The following is a 17,314-nucleotide window of genomic DNA, read 5'->3' on the forward strand; positions in this document are numbered from 1 at the left end:
TAATCATGATTATGATTTTGTCCATAATCAAGCAGCCCTAATTACTGCAACAGTTACATCCTTCATAAGGGCTTTTCAGATTGCCACAATGAGATAAAGCGATGCAAATGTTATTTAAAGCTCAAATATAATTGGATAGGGCATTTCATAGCAGTGCGTAGAAAAAAACACACAGTGAATGTACGCTTTCTCGTGCCATAACTGATCTCGCTCAGTTCATAGGGATCTATCGTTTTTTATTCCAGCACGTTATCGCATCTCACAATCGCGTTGCTTCATCCCGCCCAATATGAAAAGTGTGATCACATAAATCCAATTCTGGTATCTTTACACTGGCTATCGGTTAAAAATCGCATACATTTTAAAATATTGCAAATCACCTATAAAGCCTTAAATGGCCTAGCACCTTTATATATTAGAGAATTACTATCAGAATACAATCCATCGGTCTCAAAATTTTGGTCACTTAATTATCCCTAGAATATCAAAGGGGTAGATCATATCCTACTTAGCCCCTAGGCTCTGGAATGATTTACCCAGTGATGTTCGAGTATCAGACACAGTCGATAAATTTAAGTCTAAACTAAAGACATAATCTCTTTAACAAAGTATTCACATAATTCACTTAGCAAATATATGTATGGCGGAATAGTTAGCTTGTCCGGAACACAGCATTCACATAACTCGTCTAGGTAATATACTTATGCCGCAATAGTTAGCCTGTCTGGAACCGAGCGGATATTAAATTACAATACTGTATGACACGGCCCCTACGCTAATAGGATTTTGTTTCTCTCTCCCTGTCTCGTCCTCGAGCCCGAGGTCACTGAGACTAACAGACCCAGTTCCTGCTGATGTGAAGCTCATCACACCACTGCCCAGCGACCACTGACCGCTTCCCATCAATTTCTAATTGTTTTAAATCTTATAGCATAATATTTGTTTAATATATAAAACTTAATAGTATTTTATTTCTACTGAATCGCCTCTGCCCAGCGACAACAAACCACTTCCTTTAACTTTTAATTCCTATAAAATTTTATAATATAGTATTCAATATATAGTATAGTATATAAGTCTGGCTCTGTTTTTTTTCTCCCAAGGATTTCTTTCCCCAAGGAGTTTTTCAACCCCTCAGGAGTCAGCTGACATTAGCTTAACTTAGTACTTTCTTCTATGCGTTACATTATTACTCCACTCACTAGTACGGTCGATCCTCTGTACTTTTGTTGTCCTCTGATTTTTTTCTGCATTTTCTCTTGCTTTTATTAATGTAAAGCTGCTTTGGAACAGTTAAACAATTGTGAAAAGTGCTAAATAAATAAAATTGAAAAGGACTTTATGCAGTATAAATAAACAAACTTCACATCCTTCAACAGAGCATCTTCATTTATTAAGGTCTTAAGCAATTTAAAAACAACAACAGCAAATCCCTTAATCGTGCAAAAACATCACTTTATTGTGATGAAGATGCCAACCTGGTCATTTGTAAACTTTTTTAAGTCAACTTTTACTTTCACTGAGTAAATATGTTAATTTTATACAAACTCAAAAATGCAATTTGTTAACTTTGGAAAGGCAGACATAATTTTTAAGTTAGAATTATGATTAAAAGAAATAAAAAAAAATGTGTTAAGACAGATTCTCAGATTGTGTCTTCATTTGTTTTTTGCCCATTTGTTTCTATAGCTTTTTTACCTAATGTAATAATTCAAACAGAGGACATAAATGAATATAAAACAGTATAATTCTAATACACATGAAGTGGTAAAGTTGGCTGTTCATAGGCAGTAGTGATTAGATACGAGTTTGTTATGGATGGTGACTACATTGCTCAGTGTGAGGGGCAGATAATTGTAATTGGATTGTGGGATTTCATTTGATTTTTCCTGAGCTCTGTCATCATGCTCTAGGGCCAAATCTGGGAGCGTGTTTATGACAGCGTGTGTCACACACCAATAAAACTAATGAAACCTAACAAGGCCATAAAACAAGACTTGTGACTGATAAAATGTTTATGTTAAAGGCCTGGAAACACTTCTGTAAGTAAGAAACTCCAGTCTCGTTCATGCGTACATGATTTAACTACCTCTAAATGGTTAACCAGATTACAGAGGCCAGTAATTGGATTGTTCCAGCTTTCTATCTCTCACATGTGGTGTTTCTATTGCGATTAGCAGCGGCCAGAACAATCCTCACACGCATACAGACAAAGAGACGGTTTGTGTCCATTCACAAACTAACACACTTAACACAGAAACAACAGACGTTAAGAAATACGGCTGCAATTACCTACACTAAAAAGTACACTGAAGAAAAATCCTCAATGAATTTGACAAACAACTCTTTAAAACCTAAGACACACTTGCAGTGTTAGAAAATGCTTTATAGACGCTTTGGTTTCATTTAACAATGGCTAAGTTAACATGCATAAAATCCGACTGAATTTAATCCGATTGCAGATTATGACAATACCATTTTCATGTACCCTAAACATTACAATCTGATATAAATGTTTTTTACATGTACATTATATATAATCCCAACCAAACATCTGCAAAAGCCCACAGCCAGGGTTGCCAGATTTGCATATCAAAACCAGCCCAATGGACATTCAAAACTAGCCCATACACTCTTAAAGCGAATGTGTTAAATTAACACATCTTGTGTCTAGTTAAGGACAACACACCTAGTGTGTTGTCCTTAATTTAACACATCTCTGTGTTATTTTTAGAACAACACACTTTGTGTTGTTTTAACACATCTTGTGTTGTCCCTTTTATTTATATGAACTCTAAATCAGCACCAAATGACACATAATGTGTTAAAATTAACACATAATGTGTTAAATAGTTTAACACAAAGCAATGTGTTAAAATTAACACACCCTGGATGTGTTAATTTTAACGCATTGCTTATCATCACTAAGTATTAATTCTAGACTTGAAATTGTTTATTAATATGCGTGTTGTCACAGTTTTTTTTCTGTAATGATCTAAGTTAATACAATCGCCTCACAGTTATCAGACTTAGGAAATTCAGACAGCATTTTAGCTGACAAGAAAATACTTTTACTGTGGTAAAAAGTAAATGAACCCAGATACTGTTGTGCTTTAAGTTCACAAAAACATGTCATTTATTAACCCTCATGTCGTTCAGTGAGGTTTATTTTCACATTTACACCATAATATGTTTATCATATAAATGTGAATGTATTAACTAACAATAACAAACAAAAAGCAATAGATTTGTTTAAGTACTTGTTTATCTTTTTTTACTATGCTAATTCTCACTAGAGAAAAATGCGGCTAAAATTTCGGTATCGAAACAATAATTTTGGTATCGTGACAACACTACTGTACAGTAAGCAAACAGTAGTGATTTGTCATTGATGATCTGGATATTTGGCGCAAAATATCTTCTAATGTTGTCCTGTCAGTCATTACTATTCTCACGTAAAAAAGAAATCTCCTGCAGCAAGCATAAAGGTGATATAGATTGCATGTGCATTGAAGAGATTTGCGAAAAAGGCAACAGTATGTGACTCTGTGCAGAACTCGCTCTTAAAGCAACAGTAGCCCCTATTTTTCTGATCGGAAAAATGATCCAATCTGTAACTGGAAAAACATTGTATGATCCAAAGTGTGAGTTTGGTGACCCCTTGAACCACTATTAAATGGTGAGTTATCCAGTGTGGAGATGAGCAGTAACAGTTGGCATGCATTGGAAATGCAAATTTATTTGTTTTTTGTTGTAAAAATTAAGTTCCGTTAGAAGCAAATATTTGTATTAATGATCGTAATTTGATTATTTTATGTGTTATTATATGTGTAATTTGATATATATATATATATATAATATGCTCGCTACTAAGGTTTAATCTTAGCCGCTGTACTCTCGTACTTTTGTTCTTCACCAATTTTTCAGTGTTTTCTCCGCATTTTATTAATGTAAAGCTGCTTTGAAAAAATTAAACAATTGTAAAAAGTGCTATATAAATAAAATAAAAATTTATCTGAATTACGTAATGTTTGAGGTCGGGGACACATATCACAGAGCTAAGCTGAACATTTGTAGTATTTTTTTTTCATAAAATGACTGATTATTTTGCATGTGCAAACATCTCTTCAAAAGCAGGATAAAACACAGACATCTGTCTTATTCCCAAAAACTATCACATAAAATAGGCAACTCTTTCTTCATCAGACCAATATTTACACCCTGTCTTAACCTGTTTGGCCTTTGGCACTGGTGAAGGAAGATAGGATTGCTTTACAATGTTTTGTCTTTTTAAATAAATTTTGCATGGAAACATGTTGTGCGAGGTGTCAAGAAGCCTGCTGTCATCCTAGAGGTGCCATAAATCTTTCATGAAAACAACACCACACGTGGTTGTGTCAGCCCCCCACCACGACCGCTGCCCCCTTTGATCCTCTCACACACACTCACTTTGGAACCTGGATGCAAATAACTCACGCATGGTTTCAGATGTGTCTGTGTGTGTCTCAATGTCAAAGTGCATGCACATTTTTCTTTCATTTATTTCTTAATGCCATTCCAGCATCTATGGCTATACTCATGGTAAGACAGGTTAAGCGGAAAAGTCAACAGGTATCATGGAAGTGCTGTAAATGTGTGTATGCCCTTGAGCGCAGAAAAACAGGGTTTAAACTGAAAGAGTGACTGACCGACGAGCAAAAATACTTTTCGATTCATCTGCATTATCATGACCACATTTTTTAAAAGCAAGACACACTTCATGCTGCCAGCTGATGGTGCTTCAAGGCTCTTTTTGCTACCTGTAGCTGCCCATATATCAAATTTTAAGGGGTCATATTATGCTTTTTCACTTGTTCAACTTCTGTAAAGCTGGGGACACACCTAAGGATTTTCGCAAAGATTATGAATGTAATTTGGTCATATCAACTGATCATACCCAGTCTTTTCCAGTTGGCTCAGTCTTTGTACATACTGTGCTGAGTGAATGGTTTAATAGCACACTTTAATAGTTTTCCACAGACTTGCAGTTTGCATGTGTGCACGTCCGAATGTATGCACTAAATTTTTGCTAAATTAAATAAGGGATAAGCGGAGTGCTTCGACTGATGGGTGTTTGTCTCACATGACAGTTTCTGTACAGAGGTAGTGATTAATGCGATGTGCAAACATCTATTTGGACTGACATAAATAAATTTACGGAAAACACTGCATTCCATCGATGCTCTGTTGCTCCCATGTTTAATGTCACAACAGTAGGCAGGGCAAATATAAAAACACACCTATAATCCCAGCCACCGAAGCGGTACTCAACTCAATGGAAAAGCAAAACTGAGCCAAGAAAGGCGAGACGAGTTGAGGTGCATGGTACTGATCCAGACAATGGAAAAGTGGCTTTTAAGTATTCCTGTTTACAAAAAGTTTAAGATGTGCTAAATAGGACTACAGTAAACATGCTGAAAGAGAAATGATCTATGGAGCCATGGAGCTGACATTTGCAAAAATGTAAAAAAAAATTAAAGACTTTTGCATGTGACGAAGCGCACAAGTGATGTCATCTACTGCCCTAAGTTCTGCCCAAGTTCTGGGTTATTTTTTTCCACCCAATCACTGGTTGAGCCAGTTGAGTCATATCTTTGGGTTATTTTCTAAGTGTTGTACTTGTAGGGCTGCAACTAATAATTATTTTAATAATCGATTAATCTGTCGATTATTTTTTCGATTAATCGATTAATCGGATAAAAAACAAGAAAAGCATTCATTTCCAACCCCTTATTCAAAACAGAACTAAAATCTTTAGAAATTGCACAAACATGTTGCTCCTTGAACATACCTGAGCTGTAACAATAATAATAAAAAGTAAATGCAGTAAAGAGCAGCAGGAGAGTGGCGGCGCGATGAATTTACATACAGGTCCATGACGGGGAAAAGCGTTCATACAACTCTCTCTCAAAGTTTGACTTCTTTGTTTAATATTATTGGAGTTTGTCATTGGACTTTTTATTGGTTCTAGAAACTTTTTTACCTGTTGTCGTCGCTCCATAAAGCATAAGCGCTAAATAAGATTTGTATTGATTTAATCGATTCGTTGTTGCAGCCCTATGTACTTGTGTAACCCAGATAGTTGGATTACAGATTTGGTCATTTTTACCAACTCAACAAAAAAATAGCACTACCCATAAGATAGAGTAGACCAGTGTTCTTCATCCCTGGTCCTCGAGGAGCCCCTTCAAGAAAGTTTTAGATGTCTCCTCATTTGAAACACCTGAACCAACTTATCAGCCTCCTTCCAGAATGTCTCCTTAACAAGCTAATGAGTTAAATCAGGTGTGTTAAATAAGGAGACATATAGAACATTCTGGAAGGGGGTCCTCGAAGACCGGGGTTGAAGACAATTAACCCAGATAGCACCGGATTAAAGTAACCCATAGTTGGGTTTGTCCATCTTTGACCTATTATGAAAAAACCCCACCCAAGACAAATCAAAGAAAATTAGACCTGAGTCCGACCCGTGCCAGTGGCATTTGTTTTATCCGACTGGACCTGAATGTAAACAGCACCGGCATGTGTGCAGTCTGCAGCCCCGCAAGCACCAGTCAGAAGGAAAGAAACCCAGTAGGCATTGCATCCAATTTGGCCCGTTGCTTCATTTACAATGACACCAAGGTAACCGCTAAAATGTGCATTAAAAATTGATTGACAGGTCTGTCTTAAAGAAAGAATTAACTTACCAACAGCCACACAATGTCGTAAGCACTCTTTGCAAACAGAGGGGAGGTTGGTAAAGGACTCGATGCACACACGTGAGACAGTTGTGTCGTCTCCGGTCCGTTCGGCAAAACACATTCATCTTAAATTACCGGATGCTCCTATTATTATACCTGACCCGTGTCCGAGACACACGTGAAACTTTTAGACCCGAACCCGCTCGGGTCGGACCTTGGGTTTTCGGATCTAACCGGACCTTTGAAGACCTTTAGTGTTTACATCAGGGTTCCCACACTTTAGTTAACTTCAACTTCAAGGACCTTTCAAAGACTTTCCAGGTCCAATACCCTCAAATTCAAGGACTTAATTTGGGGACACATTTCAAGTGAGAGCAAGGTTACATCGTGTTACCTTTTAAGATACATTGTTACAGTTCCCTTTCGAGGGAACTTGCGCTGCGTCGCTGCGGACACTTTGGGGACGCCTTCAAGGGTAAGTGCGTTTGAATGTGTATATCAAATTCAACCAATGGTGAGGCTTAACGACAAAGACAGAGTGATGCGGGAGCCAGGAAGTATATCTGAAATTATAGTATATCATATACTATCCAAAATATTGCCAAAGACGGCGTTACAGGGACGCAGGAAGTATGGCAAGGGAGACGCACCGTCTCGTTCCCTTCTCAGGGAACAACAGTTACATCCGTAACCCGAGACGTTTTCATGTCTCAAACACAACTATGCAAAAAAGCATTTTGGTTTGACTTGCTGTTGTTATTCTTTTAAAATTTATATCATATTTAAATAAATAAACATTTACCTACTGAATGTAAATTTGTGCTGGTACATGAAAAGAGATTCATACACGCACACACACACTTTCTCTCTCTCTCTATTTAGAGTGAGCACCTGTATATGTCAGTGGGACAAGCCACTCAACCTGACTGACAGCACAGCACCATATAGGAGCTTCCCCAATCAGATTAGCCTGTCCCACATAAGGGTAGAGTTAAGGTGGTACCTCTGGGAGGGGGGCAAAGAGGACAGAAAGGAATAAAAATGCAGTTAGCTCTTGCTCACACATATTACACCCGCATGGAAATCTGGGTAGAGAGGCCAAATTGCATCAAACCGAGCAGATAAAGCTGCCTCAACAGTGAGAAAGAAAGAAAATACATTAGTCGCTCAGCGGGATGGTGTAGACACCGAGTTTGAAGGGAAGATATCAGACTGGATTGATGGAGCCGACCCCACAACTTAGTCAAACTCTCAGCTGCATATAAAATACATCACTTTCATACACATACACGTGAAGCAGATGCAATGATAGGCTGGCACAGTCTGTGAGAAATAGACGGACAAAAAATTACCTCCGTTTCTCCTTTTCTTTGGCTTTTTCTGTCTCTCTGTCTTTGCTTTTGTCTTTATTTTTGTCCCGTGTCCTGTCTTTGTCTCTTGTTTTGTGCTGGCCGAGTCTGTCTCTGCTGCGACTGCGAGACCTCCGGTGAAAGGAGCGAGACCTTCAAAACACAAACATCAACATTTTTTAAAAATAAAGGCAGTACGACAAATGATAACATTTTGTATAGACGGTTTCAGCAGTAACAACATAAACAAGCGGCTTTCGTGGAAAACACGTAACTTCCGGTAAACTCGCGAAGAATAAATAACAACAAAGTCCTTTTGAAGTAGTTTATTTATATAACGAGCAAAATAAACAACACGTAGATTACATACGAACCCAAAATATTTGTTACTTTCGACGAGGTATTTGTTTAATAGTTCAGTTTCAGCAACTAGTCAGACCAATAAACAAACAGAAAACGGAAGTAAAGTTCAGACCAGACGCTTATCGCGTCACCGCACGTGCGCCCGATGAAACCATCTTTAAACACCTAAAAAATTATATATTAATCTTTTTGATTATCAGGGTTTCCACACTTTGGTTAACTTCAAATTCAAAGACCTTTCAAGAACTTTCAAGGTCCAATACCCTTATATTTAAAAACTTAATATGGGGACACATTTCAAGTGAGAACAAGGTTACATTGGGTTACCTTGTAAGACATTGTTACAGTTTCATGTGTCAAACACTTTTTGCATTTATGTTTAGCTATATGCCAGAAATCTGATATTTCTCTATTTATTGTATTTCTGTTTTGCATAAAAAAATAATCGGTAAATCCTATACTGTATGCTTAATATAACTTTGCATGGATTTTATTGAAAAGACCTTAGGCTCAAGTAACCACTTGGCGAAGTGATGGTACTCTGGTAAGCCATTCTTTGTAATCTTTGCTGAGTCAAATATCTTGAAACTTGCATTTCCAGGCATCATGTTTCAGCGGTTTCAGTGTATTTTCACTGTGAAACGTTGAGGTACCATTGCAGTAGTTTTGTGTGCACGTGAACATCATGGCAACAAGTACCTTGCGCGGAAAACACTTAACGTAACATGCAAATGTGCATAACTAACCAACTTTTTTATTTGCCGTCATTTTGATGGACAGGGTCGTATAAAGTCATAATCATAATCAATTATTATCCGTCATTTCATATTTTAATTATTATAATTAATAGCTTTTGTTTTCGTTCACATGTTCATTTTTAATCAGGAACCTACTAGACGATCATTTACTGTAAGTTAAAATGTGTATTTATTTGTGATGAACAGATGCATTACTTCAACATCACAGGCAGATGAATGAATGCTTGTTTTATTCCTGCAGTGACAGTGGAGGCGGTAAAACACACAAACGTTGTGCCTGAACAGGCAAATATGAATTGCACATGTACTTCTGTGGTCAGCTGCATAAAGTGGTGGTCAGGGATAGCCTGAGATGACTGTATACACAGTATTGATCTCCTTACAGACAGGCCAGAGAATGCTGGGAGATTTAGTGGGCCACTTACCAGAACACCTGACCCCAAAACCATACATTCTCACAGTGACATACAGACATGCTTACACAAACACAGGGACTGCAAACTCATGTGTTGACTGTACCATATATTTTGTAAATACTGTATATATTTTTATATTTGTCCAAAACAAATTAGCTGTCAAAACCATCATGTACAGTAACAAACCGCAGTTGCGTAAAACATTTATTTAAATGAGAACTTAAGCAATGAGAATTAAGAGTTATTGATTATGGAAATGAACATATCAATCATATGTAAGGAATAATTGACGACGGACAATTGAATTTTAAGAAAATAATGCACACCAAGGTGGTAATGCGGCACGACGCGAAGCGGAGTGCCGTTACACCGCAGGTGTGCATTATTTTCAAATAATTCAAAGGACCGGAGTCAATTATTCCGCTTATACCACGGTTACCACAAACATTGCTCTGGTGCCTATTTTTAAGACATTTGAAAAGATAGGTGTGCGGTTTACAGAAAAATAATCAACACCCATAGAACATTTCTCAGCCAATTAGAATGCAGCATTCAACAGACCCGTGGTATAAATAAGAGTTAATGTATAGGTAGCCGGTTGTTATAGCAGGAATAAACCCTGACAGTGTGATTCTTATCAGGATAATGTATGCGATTTTGACGATAATGATAATATATTTTCGATGCTTAAAAAATATGTTTGTGAAAGTCTTTCATTGTTTTAGCTTCCTCATACAACATATTAATATGATTAAGGTAAATGTTGGTGTTATTAACCAAACAGAAAGGTCTTTATGATTTAAACAGAAGCATTCAGAAGTAAACAGTACTAAACAGTTGCGTACTTGAAGCAAAAATAACATTGTAATACAAGTCAGCAAATGCCAACTTCCATCAAACACACCATAAGAAGTAATGCACAGCTTTACATAATGGCTTTTTGCTTTAATGTAGCGCGTTCCTGTACAGCAATCTCATGCTGTTATGTTTATAATAGTTAATTGTTTATAGTTCATATTGGTAATCTTATAGTCCATTTGAAAATATTCTTACAAACTGACTGAAAAAAACACACCAAATAACTTCAAGTAACTTCCCTTAAAGAGCACCTATTGTCTGATTCACGTTTTAGAATTTCCTTTGGTGTGTAAGTGTGTATTAGTACATGTTAACAATGTGCAAAAGGTCGGAGCCGATGGTGTAGTGGGCAGCACTCCGGCATGTGGTGCTTTTGCACTTTTGGCGACCGGAGTTCGATTCCCGGCTCGTCGTCATTTGCCGGTCCTGTACCCCTCTTCCCTCCCTGTGCTTTCATGTACTCTCCTCACTTACTGTTCAAATAAAGGCAAAATGGGCAAAAATATAAATAAAAAAAAATTTTAAAGGTAGAAACCCCAAAGTAAACGATGACGTGAGTTATCGGTCCCGTACACACTGCATATTAATTTGGTTGTCACTTCACCTTTTAATGCTTAATCTTGCTTTGTACACACACAGTTCAGTCATTTACGGGACTGACAACCGCATTCTACAACCAAATTAACTCCCGCAAAATGCAGGTAGTGACAACCGCATTAACAGAAACTCTGCATAGTGTGTACATAACCCAACTGAACAACTAGTAGTTAATAAAGTGTTTAAACGTTCATCATAAACAGGACAGGTCTCTCTTCTGAAAAAATAAATGCTTAGAAGAGGAAAAAGTCTTCTGTATGCGCGGTTCAGAAAATGACAGAGGCACGAGCGTTTGCTGACTAGTGTTGCCAGATCTTGCACTAAAAAAACAACAACGAACAAGAAAAATCCAATAATAAACCGAAATAAATCTAAATGCTTTACCTCAAAGACCAAAATATTGGGACCGGCACCTTTCCACTTAAATAACACCAAAATCTTGATCGCTTCATGAGCCAAAGCCATAAACAGTTAAGCGCCAAAACGGTTTTTAAGTACAAAAAAGACGAGGACCTGGCAACACTGCAAGGCCGCGCGCTGTGAAACAGCCTCACAAAAGAAGCGTACAATACACAACGCCAGGATGGAGGTTTATTGCAAAACGCAATGCTGTTAGATTATTTTGGTCAAAGCTGTGAGTGATAAGCACGCGAGACGGCAGAACGTTGCTATGATTATTTCTGTGTCAATCATCACATTTTCAGGAGTGAGTCTTGTTCCGTACAGACATGAAACGAACGGTTAGGAGATTCACTCCTGCATTTAAATGCGGTTGTACCTCCCGAAAGTTTGCAGTGTGTATGAGACCATCGTTGCCAACGTAAATCTCTTTTCTTGGACTACAACAAGCACACGGATTGTAGGTTTACTTCCTGGGATTGATGATGAAGTGAAGTGTGGTGTGTGTTCCCTTGTGACAGTCATGAGAAAAAGCACGGCCAGCTCGCGCACATCCTCCGCGTGCGACATAGAAAGAGCGCAATTGATTAAAGTATTAATAATTAACATGACGTTGATTTGAAAAACACACACAGGCAGCAATTAAATGTGCTGCTACATTGCCTTCTGAAAGCGCATGCAAACTGAATTTTTGGGCACTGAAGGCTGGTTTTTGACAAACAGGTGAAAAAATAAATGTAATTTTGCACATCGTTAAAACAACAACTATGATATTATCGCAAACAACATATCTTGCACATCGCTACACTACACTGTAAAAAAACTTTTCTTTTTAAGTTGAATCAACTTGAATTCAATTCAACTTTCTTGGCTAGTGAAGAGTTGCTATAAATTATAAAAACAAAGTTTAATTAGCTATTTCAACTTTATTTTTATTAAGTTCATAGCAAGTTGGTCGTTCAGTGCGTGTTCACGCTCAGACTATGGCGCATGCTGTTGACGTAGTTGCCAAAGTACAGACAAAGAACACGCTGGCAAGTAATACGGGCTGTTTAAGTATTGTTTACAATAGCTCAAATAAAAAATGTAAAAAACGTTGGCAACTACGTCAGCGGGTCACGGTCAGCAGTATAATCTGCAGGATTATTATTGAACTACTGATGGCACATGGACCTTTTTGGCTAATGTCTTTTATTCTTTTCTGGGCTTGATTTTGAAAATGAAACTGCAGTCTAGACGGTCACAAGCCTCCCGGATTTCATCTAAAAATGTGTTCTGAAGGCTATTGAAGGACTTGGTGGTTTAGAACGACACGGGGTAAATGAAATATGATAAAATTGTAATTTTGGGTGAACTAATCCATTAAGATGTAAATTACACAAAACGAAACTCTATGTTTTGTAGGTCTGTTTTAATCAAAAGTAGTATGAACGAAAATGAAGTGTGTGAGAAATTGCAAACCCACTGCCATGCTTCTGGAGCCTTGAGAAAAGAAACAACACATGACAATGAACCTGACAAAAGTTGCAGTAATCCAGGCAGGGCGAGCAAAAGCATTTACATGAGAGAGAACACAAGAGCGTATTTTAACAAATGGACAGAGCATTTAACAAATACATAGACTACTGGTTTGCTGTATTCATGTTCCCCCCTCTCTCTCTCTCTCTCTCTCTCTCTCTCTCTCTCTCTCTCAAATGAAATATCTTATAGTTAATAGACTGTGGTGCGGCTGCTAAATGTCAATTTCATTACCAAGGCCTTACCCTTAGAGAGTTATTAGCTGGGTTAAGGTGAGGGGTAAAAGCGTTAATGCAGGACGACCAGATAAACATCCCCCACCGCAAACACACAGCAAGCAGCCCCATACCCTAAAGTTGTCTGTTATACATGACTTTCAGTCAAGCCTTGTGGCCTAAACACATTTTCATTTATTTTGAAAGGAGCCTCGCTGTTTCTGTCTTTTCTCCAATCCATGAAATCTAGTAGCCCAGCTATTGGCTCAGGCAATTTTACTGTGAATTATCAATAAAGTAATTACCAGCATGTGGGAGCGAGCTGGGTGCTTATCGCCAATGCCCCCTGCCCGTTTGCAAAACGCATCCCATTTGGGTAATTATGCGAGCGGGATGGTGTCCCGCTGTTATCTGACCATATTATATTCCGGCTAAACAAGCTATTTTGCTTCTTAAGAAATTGTGCATTAATGGTCGTGAACGATAGCACTACTGTAGCTAAAATACATCCGCTCCCCACTGGAATCCTAACCTGGTTAAATGATTATTTATTCCTGCTGTGACTCATCCTCTCTCTCTGTCTCTACTGCCACCTCATGTCATTGTCAAAAACACATCAAGTCCATGATGAAGTGCAGCTAGACAGTATATGCTCATTCATTCCTACTATAATGAGATATTGTTCTTGTTCTTTCATTCTTTGTGATATACCAAAAAAGTATTCAATAATTGAATCATTGATAACTGAAGTCAAAAAGGGATGAAAGGAATGAAACAGGCGTGGGGATTCTGGGATGTATTTTGTGGGAATTCCCCAAAAGTAATTTCAGCAATTTTCATAATGCAGACATGCTTTTACACAGAGAAATATGAATATATTTAATAATACCAAACAATAAAGAATGCTAAAAGTAATTTGTGTAATTTAAATGTGTAATTTAAAAAAACAATGGTCTGACTGTAAATAAAATTAAATACATACTTTATTTGTTTACCGAACTTTGAAGTTTAGTTTTTTCTTTAATGGTCACAGAACGTTTTTCGATTTTTTAAAAAACTTTTTTAGTCAAATATAATATAATTTTAGTTTACCAGTTTGAAAAGAGTAATTTTTTTTAAGATATGTTTTTTGTGCCTTTATTTAGACAGGAAAGTGTAGATTAGATAGGAAAGTGTTGGGTGGAGATGGGTGAGCAAGATCAGCAAAGGACCTCAAAATCAAATCTATAAATTACAAACAAGGCAAACGTTGGGACTCAAAGTTTACTCTTAAAGGTAACACTCTAAAGTAGTTGCTTCGACTGCAATGTACAACCTGCGTCACAGATGAAAAGCAAAAAAAATGAGCAATAAATGGACTACTTGCACAACTATGTCCGTGTTTTACTTAGTAGGGGAGAGCGTGACACAAAGTAACACTTTTTGGCTTTATCATTTAAAAAATATTTAAGTTAGATGAATATTTTTTACACATCTCTGCTACAACTGAACACTTAAAATTTTGTTTGTGGGTCCTACCGTTGTCGTACAATTAGACCGAAATGGACAGGAATGCAAACATTACAACTTACAGCCCTGTGGTATAACTGTATTTTTACTAAATTTTTTATTAAAATCTTATCAGTTAATGGTTGAGCTTATTAACGATTAAAACAACAACATACAACATTAGCAACTTTATTTTTAGCCGCTTGTAATGTTCTTTTAATATATTACCAGAGCATGGAAGATCACCTTGAATAGGAGATTAGGGCTTAATATAGACAATTCTGCTCCAAACGGCTGTTCCATCTTGTTCTCAAGTGTATTGCATAATGAAAAATATTCACCAGCGTTCAGCATGTCTTATTTCCAAGTGCTCCTAAATGCTGTGCAACAATTTAATTTATGAGATTTCCCTAATTACCAGAGCTGATGAAAACATTTCCCAGACTCTTTCTTTCTCCACATTCAAACAGCACACACCCACTGATATAAACAATTCGAAAAAGAAAATAAACTGTGTTTATTATTTATTATGGTTTTATTCTTACAGTAAGTCAGCAGGTTTGGTCATTTGTATTTTGATACGATTTTTAAATAAAAACAGGATTTTTAGGCCCCTTTTAAAACGAGCTCTCTGCCTCTGAGTCAACGGTGAAAAGACATCATCTTTTATTTGGACCACCCACCAGAAAGAGTTCAAAGCCCTCTGAGAGTGCTCAGATCAGCACTAACATATTTGTTTCAAGGTTCAGGTACAAATACACATACTTGTTTAATTAAATATTAAGTGCAGCTTTACACATATTTTTAAGATATATAGGATGAAGGTTAACAAAGGGTTATAAAGGAAATGGGTGCTACCTTACTACTTTCAGTGGGAATTAAGCATTTAGTGCAAGTGATTAACATGTTAAGGTAATGCAAAGACGCGATAGACATCCTGCGGCATGATTCGCGGAAACGATGTGGCACAAATTACAAGTTTTACGCGTATTGAGAGTTTTAACTGTTTGACGTATTGCGTGATTCAATCAGGTTCAATTCACGTCACATGAATGACAGATAAATGCTGCGAATTTCAAGTGCGAATGACGCGGATTTTATGCACGAATTAAGCAAATTTCCTGCACGAATGACGCAAATTTCCCACACGAATTGATGCAAATTTCCCACACAAATGACGCCGGTTAACTTAAAATGTTCAACGGTCCAAATATTCGCTTCATTCGCATCTGGTATGAATGCACAGTAAAGCAATTTACATTACTGTTCTGCATATATGGTAAAACACTGACCTGTCAGCAACAACTTGAGACATATTGAGCTTCTCTTTCAAATATTCACCAAAAAAAATTTAAATGTACTCATTCTTCAGCTGAACAGAAAAGAAGATGTGAATATAACAATATTTCTTCTCTGTAGTAGGCCCATATTAAACATAACCTAAACGTGATGAAATGTTATGAAGCAAACTGACTTGGCATATTTCATTTGGGCATTTGTACAATGCAAAAAGTGAAAGTTGGATTAACTTGAATTAATTACTTTAATTACAAACACACAAAAAAAATGTTAAATCTTGGTGTTAAAAAATGGTGTTACCATTTTCAGTAATTTTTTAAACATTTTTCACCTTCATTTTTTCTCATTTTGAGTTAAACAAGTTGAAGAAGCTTAATAAATTTAGATGTACCAATTTAAGTAATTTTTTTAAATTTTTTCACCTTAATTTTTTATATTTTAAGTGAAACATACAAGTTGAAAAAAATATTTTTAATTATGTGTTACCAATTGAAGTAATTTGTTTAGATCCAACTTTCAATTTTTACAGTACGATATAATTTCAGCTGACGTCAAGATTTTCAGGAAATAAGTTCAAATTATGAATATTTATCTTAAAATGAAATGATTGTTTTTGATGGCTGTGTGTGCTTTGTGCGAGCGTCAACATTTTTTGGTCTTTATCATTTGCACTGTATAGACCTAAAAATTGTCTTTTGTGTGAGTAATTTTAACTATTTGGTGGGTGAAGTATTCTTTAAATGATAAATGTGACAATTTCTTCAAAAGAAGATTGGAGGTAAAAGAAGAGTAAATATAAAGGTAAAGCTGAAGACATGTGTTTATAATTAGTAGGTGTTCTCTAAGAGTAAGATGACAGCTTTTCTCTGCATTTTATGACAGTGTATTTATGAGGTGATGGTAGATCTTAAGGTTGGTCCCCATACAGAGCGGAGCGTTATGTCCTGATTTAAGAACTCGCACGAGAAAAATCATAAAATTTGAGAGAAAGCATGTGCACCAACTGTAAAACTACAGCACAGGATCTGTGACAGAGAGCAGACATTCATTCCACTATTAAACATAAAACTACACTTAAACACTGAACCAGACTCTAAAATGGCAGCCACAAAGACATTATAAACGCACAGAATGAGTAAAACTTTATTTAAGGTGTAATGTTGCTGCTTGACCACTGAAAGATCTGAAAGATGCACCCTAATTGTTAAAGGGATAGTTCACCCAAAAATGAAAATTCTGTCATCATGTACTCACCCTCATGCCCTAAACCTGTATGAGTTACTCTGTTAAACACACAAAAGAAGATATTTTGGTAACCATACAGTTGGTACC

General features: G+C 36.8%; 1 protein-coding gene across 2 annotated transcripts in view; it reads right to left on the reverse strand.

The window, feature by feature from the left end:
* rsrc1 (arginine/serine-rich coiled-coil 1) overlaps positions 1-17,314 on the reverse strand; it is a 167,889-nt gene that overhangs the window by 114,023 nt on the left and 36,552 nt on the right. For both annotated transcript variants that reach the window (XM_073862786.1, XM_073862787.1), the window contains exon 4: positions 8,075-8,224. In XM_073862786.1, coding sequence (XP_073718887.1) covers positions 8,075-8,224 — 150 coding nt within the window. The remainder of the gene's footprint in view (positions 1-8,074; positions 8,225-17,314) is intronic.

This window comes from Misgurnus anguillicaudatus, chromosome 24 (genome assembly GCF_027580225.2).
Source record: "Misgurnus anguillicaudatus chromosome 24, ASM2758022v2, whole genome shotgun sequence".
Classification (NCBI taxonomy): Eukaryota; Metazoa; Chordata; class Actinopteri; order Cypriniformes; family Cobitidae; genus Misgurnus; species Misgurnus anguillicaudatus.